We start from the raw sequence: 9,003 nt of genomic DNA on the forward strand, positions 1-9,003 counted from the left end.
GAGATAATGTTTCTTGAAGAATAGGCTACAAAGCTAGTGTAAGCTTTCTTGAATCTTGAATGAGTATATTTAAAAAAATGTAACATTAATAATCTAATTCATGTAATTATATTCTTATTATAGAATTAACTTGTATGTAAAATTACTTATAATTAGTTTCGTGTTGTTTCGGGACCTTTATTTTGAAATTACTTTTCGGTAGGCGTGGGTTTCTCTTCCGGGGTCAAGAGTAACCAACGTGGTGGATCCTGCTGCACAACGTGTGTACTAACTTACTTCTAAGTGGAAATATAAACATCTGAAAGAGAATAAAATACACTCGAAAAGAGGGTAAGAAACGAGATTGGGATTTTGTTATTGCATTCCGTTCTTCTCGGATCATACGGTATTAAGGCTGTATCACCTAAATAAGTAGAAAGTTGGTTAACCTAAGTCACACTCACATCAGAAATAAACCATAACATGATACGGGAGCCACTTTTTAAAAATATTCTAACAAATATTGATATTTAAACGGGTAACGCTACGTTTATAGTTAAATGAACTCCTCGTATAGTTTTCTTCACGAGTGACCAGTTCACACTGAGTCAAATAACGTTACTTGACCATTATATTAACTTACCGCTTCTTTGACAAAAACAATGTTATTATGATGTCTATATATTTCAGATCAGCGATGGGGGAGTTTAAAGTTCACCGGGTTCGGTTCTTTGATTACATGCCGTCAGCAATCAGAGCCCTGGCTTTCAACCAGCAGAACGAAACGATGGCAGTGGCGAGGATGGACGGAGCTGTGGAGATTTTCCTCTGTTCAGACAGATTTTTCCAAGGAAAGGTACACGTTAAGTAATGCTTTGTCATATTTATCAAATCAGTGATCATAGACATCTTTATATTGGTTCCAGAGCTGTTGAAACAATGGTTTTTGACCAGCAAACAGTGTGTTTAAGATGCTTAACTATGTTTCCTATGTCCACAGATCATCCCTGGCAGAGAGCAGTGTGGGATTGAAGGACTGACATGGGTTGGTGAGCGTCTGTTCAGTGCAGGACTAAACGGTCAGATAACTGAGTATGACCTGATAAACCAGAGAGTGAAATACACCATAGATGCATATGGAGGGCCAATCTGGGCCATTACAGGCAATCAACAAGGAACACACGTAGCGGTAGGTTTGCTTTCTTTAAGGTTTTTTTTTCACCCAAAAATGATCCCATAATTAACTCACCCTCAAGTAGGGATGCACCGATCCGATTGTTTTGCCGGATCGGGTATCGGTCAGACGAGCCTGGTCCAAATCTGATATTTTGCGTATGCTATTCTGTTATTTTTAAGCCCCACAAAAGGCACAAAAACATTATAAAGCACCATAATGTTTTTGTGCGCTATATTATAAGTGTTCTGAAGCCATTATATAGTATAATGTGAGATGTATATTAATATTTAAGTCATTAAATTCAAGATCATGTAAACTTTTCCCTCCGCTGCGGCTGTCAGTCACTCTCCATTCAGCATCGTCACCGAAGGCAACGCGCTCCTGCCTCATGCTAGTAAACGCATTATCAGAGATGTTGGTGCAAGAGGGAGGGGAACTTATTTTGATTAAAGACTACGAGGGCACATGAAACATACACTTATAGTAAATATTATATTCCATAAGTAAGAATTGTCCATTTTTGTAGGTTGGTTGTGAAGACGGAACTGTGAAATTGTTTGCCGTGAATGAAGACACAATACAGTTTGAGAGAAATCTGGACAGGCAGAAAGGTGAGTTTCAGATGCATGTCTTGAATGGTTAGTTTATTAGAAAATAGAAAACGTTTAAACATCTGTCGACCTTATTCCATAGGCCGCATCATCTCTCTGTCCTGGCACCCATCAGGCTCCAAATTAGCTGCTGGGATGATAGATATGATCCAGATTTTCAATGTGGAGACAGGTAAAAAGAATTTGTCTTTCTTCCAAAACACCTTATTGCAATCATGTAGAATGAGTACATGAGCTGGAGAACTTTAATGTAGTTATGTGTGAAATGTTTTTTTTTTTTTAGGCCAGTCTATTCACAGAATGCTGACTGACAGGGGGATATCCCGCAGTAAGGAGTGCATGGTGTGGTGTGTGGTCTACCTCTCGGATGGGACCATCATCAGTGGAGACTCTGGGGGAATGGTCAAAATGTGGAATGATCACACTGGTACACTAATCAAAAGCCATAATGTTTCAAAATGTGACGTGCTGGCTTTATCGGCCTCTCAGGTGAGGAGATTGCTGTGAATTTGCAGTCAAATTCATGACTTTATAGGCTAGCTTTTAAAATATTTTTATAGAAGTCTCTTATGTTCACCGAGGCTGTATTTATTTAATTAAAAATACAGCAAAAAGTGTAATATTGAATTGAATTTTCAGCAGTGTCAGTGCCATTCTAATATTCTGATTTGGTGCTTAAGAAACATTCCTTATTATTATTAATGTTGAAAACAATTATGCTGTTTAATATTTTTGTAGAAACCATGATGCATTTTTTTCAGGATTATTTGGTGAATTTAAAGACAGAAATAGAAATCTTTTGTAACATTTTTTATGTATTTACTGTCACTTTGATTCTTTTAATGCATTCTTGTACATATAGAGTACATGACATACTACAAGGAAAATTCTTATTGTACCCTCTTGAATGACAGAATGAGGACAGCTTTGTGGCCGGGACATCCGAAGGATTTGTGGTACAGTTCCAGTTCATCTCTTCGGTTCTGGAAAAGAATGACAAAGAATGGGTCAGAACCAGAACATTTAGGAACCACACTCATGATGTCAGAGCCGTGGCGGAGATCACCACGGCTGTGGTTTCGGGAGGTGGGTTTTTTTTTTAGATGATTCGAACAGATCTGCCTTCATTACACAATCCATCACATGTCTGAAGTATTTTCGTTTAAAAGAGCTTTCTCGTCTCAGGTATGGATACACAGCTGGTCGTGAGACCTTTATTAGACAAGATTGAAGTGAAGTCATCGGCCTCTGCCTTCCAGAAGATTATCTTTCCTCATGTGAGTATTGTGAAGTTACTGTGAAATTGTGGCATGCACATAGAAAACGTGTTTGTAATTGACTCTTAAAACTTTTTCTGCTCTTTTTCATTGCAGAGGAGTCTGGTGTCCTGTGCAAGAAATGCAGGCCTGATTCTTTTCCAGTACCCTGGTCATTTGGAGCTTTGGAGACTAGGAGAGAGTGAAGGACAAGGTGAAGATGTTACTCAATGTGATATTTATATTGACTACCAGTTAGATGTTTGAACTCACCTAATCTTTCTTTACAATTACCATTTCCCACATTTTAGAATGATAAAAAGTTAATCAAAAGCCAGGAAGCGATGTAAATAGAATTGTGGGAATTACACATGATCTTTCAGAAATCATACTAATATGCTGATTTGGTGCTAATTAATCTTTTTGTGGAAGCCATTTTTTTTTTCAGGATTCTGTGATAAATAAAAGGTTCAAAAGACTCTTCAACATTTATTAGAAGGGAGAAAACTTTTTGAACATTATAAATGTTTTACTGTCAACTCGAGTTGTGATGCTAAAAAATCAGCTGTCATCACAGTAATAAATTACATTTTAAAGTGTATTAAAATAGAAAAGTTATTTTTAAATTGTAATACTGTTTCACTTTATTACTGTTCAAACGCAGCCTTGATGAGCATAAGATACTTTATTCAAACACATTAAATAACATTATGCCAACCCCAAACCTTTGAAAGGTGGTGCGTGTAGTGACTAATGGCGCTTTTCCACTGCTGGTACGGCTCAATATGGTTCGGCGCGGCACTGTTCGGGTCGCTTCGCTTTTCCACTGTGTGGTACGACTCGGCTCAGCACGGCTCGGTTTGCTTTAGCTTGGTTTGCTTTTACACTGCAGTTAGTACTGTTTCAAAGTGGGTGGGATTTAGTCTGATCATTATAGTTTATCCACTCCTTGGCAACCAACGAGAGGAACGTCTGCACTTTGTTCACTGACCACAATTCAGCCATTCCTTACCGTACCTTACCATGCAGTTGAAAAACGCCATACTGTTAAAAAATCATACATTTGAGCTGCTTCAAAGTAGCCATCCGTCTAACGCTCTTTCTTTTCATGTGGAGCATTCAGAGATGTCATTTTTTTTCCTCTTCATTTTATTATCTATGTATCTTTTGTTTTCAGGTATACCAGGAAGCAGTTTACTTGTAAAAAGAAATCCAGAGAAATTGCTTCATTTGAAAGTGAAGGTACTGTTATTGCTTTGAAAATCAATGTAATTTTTTTTTCTTTAAAGCATGACGAGAATATTTTTTAAACATTACAATTGGTTTAGATTAAAATCTCCATATTTAAAGCTACACTGTGTAACTCTTTTTGTTTATTCTTAGCCAAAAACACGTAGTTCTTTCAAAAATATATGTGCTCATTAATGTATATTTACTTCGTTCAAGTAATAAAGTATTCTCGTGAGTGTATAATATGCCATTGAAAATACATACGGGTAAGGGGTTCTAATGTCGGTCGCCATGTTGCCCCTCCATCTTGAAAGTACATTAGCCAAAGAGGGACATGCCCGTTAATTCAAGCTTTGCCTTTCGCGTTTACGTTTGAGTTAACACTCATGGACGAGGTCGAACTGGAAGCCATGTTAATCTTGGACTACATTGGCCACCGTAGGAGTTAAAACGAAATCAGAATTGAGAGGAACAGAAACTAATATTCACTCGAAGGTCATATACCTTTTCACCGCTAGATGGGGGTAAAAATCACACAGTGTAGCTTTAATTGTCATCTGTATAACTTTCTGCAGTTTGTGTTGAGTTGTGACATCCATAGTGCTGCTGAAATGAATTAAGTTATGTTTATCTGCAGGGAGAGGATCACATCCGCTGCAGTGCCGTATCTCCCTGTGGGGAATGGATTGCATATTCCACATCCAGCAGTTTAGGGCTCTACAGGCTACACTGCGACAACAACAACATCAGCATCACCAAGGTACTGTAGATTTCCACAAAACTAGCATGGTAAAGAATGCATAGACTCTCCTTGAATATTGAAGTGTCTGATGGCCTTAGATAAAGGTCCAATGAAAACTGATTAAAAAGTTGTTGTTTTTTCTTCTTTATTCAGATGTCCAAAATCCCAAAGGTACTCAGCTCAACCAAGCTTTGCTTCTCCTCAGACTCCTCCCATTTGTTTTCTGCCTCTACAAAGTCATCAGTGCATGTGGTCTTGCTCAGCCAATCAGGTTGCAAGCTTGTGGGCACCCTTAAACCCAAATCAGGTGAGAACTATATGGATTTATCTTTTGGCCGCTGTGAAAATTAATTTCACAGATTCCCAAATGAATGCATTTTGTTCAAAAGTAACAGTAAAGACAATTATAATGTTAAGTAAATGCTGCTCTTTTCATATTTATCAAAGGATCCTGAAAAAAATATTAAGCAGCACTGTTTTCAACATTGTTGACAAAAATAAATATTTCTTGAGCATCAAATCAGCATATTAAAATGATTTCTGAAGGGTCATGTGACACCGAAGACTGGAGTAATGATACTGAGAATTTAGCTTTGCCACCACTTAAGTTTCCTTAAATTACAATAATATTATTGTTTAACTTTTTTTTTCATCAAATAAATGCAGCCTTGGTGAGCAAAAGAGACCTTTTAAAAACTTTTTAAAGCCTCCAAACCTTCAAACAGAAGTGTGTATGTAACAAGATTATCCTCCTGTAACAGGTTCCCATCAGGCCATTCACTTATTGGCTGCCAGCGAGGATGGCAAATGGTTGGCTTCTGCTAACAGTGACCACGAGGTTCACGTCTACAACCTGCATACAAAGGAGGTGTGTTTTATGTCCAGTGTTACTTTTAAAATGAATGCTTTACAATATTGTGTTACTCCCTTAAAAGGTTATGGAAAATATTTCCTTACATTACTTTTTTTCTCACCTGCTCTGGGCTTGCTTGTTTGTTTAATAATATCAAAAAAGTTCTGTTTTTGGCAAATGTAAAGACCCTTTCACATCAAAAGTGATTTAACAAGCCTCAGGCTTAAGAAAATGCAAATTCATGTGTGTAAAGTAGAGGGTTGCAGCCAGAAAAAGAAGAGGTGGGTAAACTATAAATTCTATTGGACCAAGATGTGGTCACCAGGTAAGGTGGGCCACTGCCTACCAGTGTATGTGTGTAAGTAAATCTGCCATTCACTTGTCCGAGTAAAATTGTTGCTCGTCCGGATTTTTTCTTTGTGAATGAATAATGTATCATAAATAAATAAATATTAATCCTTAAAATACAGGGTGCACAAGTCAGGACACACCTATGTTAAATTCCCATAGAGGCAATCAGATTTTTATTTTTAAAGGCCATTTATTTCATGGATCCAGGATAATATGCATCCTGATAAAGTTCCCTTGGCCTTTGGAATTAAAATATCCCCACGTCATTACACACCCTTCACCATATAGACATGGTTTTATTTCAGTTAGTCTAATAGCTGGTTTGATTTGCATTGAAAGATGATCTTATGGAAAGTACCCCATGCCAATCTCTAGGTATGGTGAAGGGTGTGTGATGTGGGGATATTTTAATTTCAAAGGATAATATGCATTATCAGGATGCATATTATCCTGGATCCATGAAATAACGGGCCTTTAAAAATAAAAATCTGCCTGACTCTATGGGAATTTAACATTGGGGTCTCCTGACTTAGGCACCCTGTATTATAAGGAGTAACATTTATTTATTTACTTATTTAATATACATTATTCATACGCAAAGAAAATTGGTGTCCTTAAAGGTTGTATTTTTCCTCTTTTTAGGCAACTTTAGCATGGGTGTTCTAACTTATCCCCATCACTATATATATAAAAAGAGAGATTGATGTTTAACGATTACTTCATATGTTTCAGCTTCATTGCAAAGTCCCTATATACAGTTCTGCTGTCAGCGCCATGGCCATCCACCCAGAAACAAACTGTCTATTCATGATGCATGCAGATCAACGGGTAATTATGGTGACCTCAATTGAATTGCATAGATGTGATTTGAAGTGGCTTAGATTGTTTTTCTTGATCTTATCCGTTTTTGTTCACCACAGATGTTTGAGTTTTCCATAGAGCGGAAACAATACACTGACTGGAGCAGATTGGTGCAAAGGAATGGCCTACATTATATCTGGCTGGAAAGAGACACACCGTGCCTCAACGTTATGTTTAATCCCCAAAATCCATCCCATGTCATCCTGCATGATACCTACATGTTCTGCATCATTGATAAAAGCCTGGTGAGGCTGACTTAGTCATGCTCTGTCATCACATTTAGTGACTTCAGAAAGCATTTGCCACGCTTAGAATTAATGTTTGTAATTGTTTCTATTATTATTAATTACATCTATTATTAATTACATTTTTAAATGAATTTTAAAAAAATGCATGTGTCTGTTCTAGCCACTTCCTGATGTCAAGACACAATTCCTCAATCAGCTTACTCTGAAGAGCCTCCCAAAGGAAAAGAGGAAATCTCAAAGCCATGCTTTCAAAGTCTGCAAGACCTTCCGGGTGTGTGGGACCAACATGTACATTGTGTTTTTTCATTTTCCTGAAGTTTTGGATTGGAAAATTAATTACTTTTTATTCTCTTTCTGTCTTTTAGGAGATACTGCATGTTGAGCTGATGTCAGATCAGTCTCTGGTGGTGGTTGAGCGCCCTCTAGTGGACATATCTACTCAGTTGCCTGCACCCATTAAACAAAAGAGATTTGCCACTTAAGAGTAAATCTCCCTTTTATGTTTGTGGCCTCAGCGAGAAAGTGTTTTATTCAGAGTCTGCACATTTTCCCCTCTTCCCCCATTGTAAAAACTGCTGCGACCGTATTAAAAAGAAATTTACCATAGTTTCTGTGTTGGTCTTTTCTCTTTAGGTTTGACATTTTTCGGTATGTTCTGACATCGATGTTGTTATTAGTAACTAAAACCAGTACCAACTTGTCTGTAAAACATATTCTTTTGGACTGCCCATTGCCCAATCTTTAATGTTATGAGAATGCAGTCGTTATCAGGACAAACTTTTAAGGACTTATTAATGGATCCAGGTTTGTGTATTTTTAGCACAAGTAAAATACATTTATATAATCTATTATAGAATTGTACTTATTTTGAACATGTACTTTTCTTTTTCTAAGTTTGTTTTTATGATATTGTACTTTTGATAGTATGTTGTTAAATGTTTAATGTCTGTCGTGTAATCGCCAGTGATGCGGAAATGGCAATAAACTTAAATACTATGACTGAAATTGAAACAAAACTAAAATAAAAGTAGATGAAAATTAGAATTGTTGAAAGAGATTTAAATTTATATAATGGATCAGTGCTTGAAGTACTAAAATGACTCGAAATAAAACAATAAGACCCTATTAAAAATTGGCTATCACCAGATGAAATGTAGAAATAAAAGCTTTTTCAAAATAAGTACCATAATTACATATAAGTGCTCAATTGTATTATTAAATAAGATATATTGATATTGATATATACTTTATTGTCCCCGAAGGGAAATTTATTATGGACACTGTCCATTCCGTAGCTTTACAAGACAGCAAAAAAAAAAAAAGACAATTCACAGCAAAAAAATAAAACAAACAGATATTGCACACTCTCTTAATGGCCCTACATATTACATACTCCATAGAACACATACAAATTACAGTTAACATATTGCAGGCTCATTTGCACTCTCCCTTAGGCTCATAGTTTTCATATATCGTGTGCCCTTCATTTTAAGTTACCTCTGTCAAAGATAATACCACATTAACTTAATTGGTGTAGTTAAATAGGTTACTTAATTATATCCTATATAGGCACTTTAATCTCAGTCTTTGAATATTTGCTTTTTTGTAGTTAAGTTTTACTTATAGATTTTTTTTTAAATAACATGCTTTTAGAATAGCAAGTTTGGATTGAGTAAATAATGACTGAATAGCATT

General features: G+C 36.4%; 1 protein-coding gene across 2 annotated transcripts; it reads left to right on the forward strand.

The window, feature by feature from the left end:
- Nucleotides 1-191: 191 nt before the first annotated feature.
- Nucleotides 192-7,914, forward strand: utp4 (UTP4 small subunit processome component). Of its 2 annotated transcripts, none has more exons than XM_039650504.2 (17): nt 192-330; nt 670-835; nt 980-1,168; nt 1,683-1,767; nt 1,850-1,939; nt 2,051-2,256; nt 2,682-2,853; nt 2,953-3,044; nt 3,141-3,237; nt 4,201-4,265; nt 4,891-5,013; nt 5,149-5,302; nt 5,757-5,863; nt 6,932-7,027; nt 7,120-7,305; nt 7,469-7,579; nt 7,674-7,914. In XM_039650504.2, the coding sequence occupies exons 2-17, from the start codon at nt 677-679 to the stop codon at nt 7,788-7,790; spliced, it is 2,049 nt and encodes a 682-aa protein (XP_039506438.2). In that variant the 5' UTR covers nt 192-330; nt 670-676; the 3' UTR covers nt 7,791-7,914. The 2 variants fall into 2 exon arrangements, with proteins under 2 accessions (XP_039506438.2, XP_039506440.2); XM_039650506.2 differs by having other exon boundaries at nt 245-385.
- The last annotated feature ends 1,089 nt before the right edge of the window (nt 7,915-9,003 follow it).

This window comes from Pimephales promelas, chromosome 10 (assembly GCF_988280905.1).
Source record: "Pimephales promelas chromosome 10, fPimPro1.hap1.1, whole genome shotgun sequence".
In the NCBI taxonomy this organism is placed as follows: domain Eukaryota; kingdom Metazoa; phylum Chordata; class Actinopteri; order Cypriniformes; family Leuciscidae; genus Pimephales; species Pimephales promelas.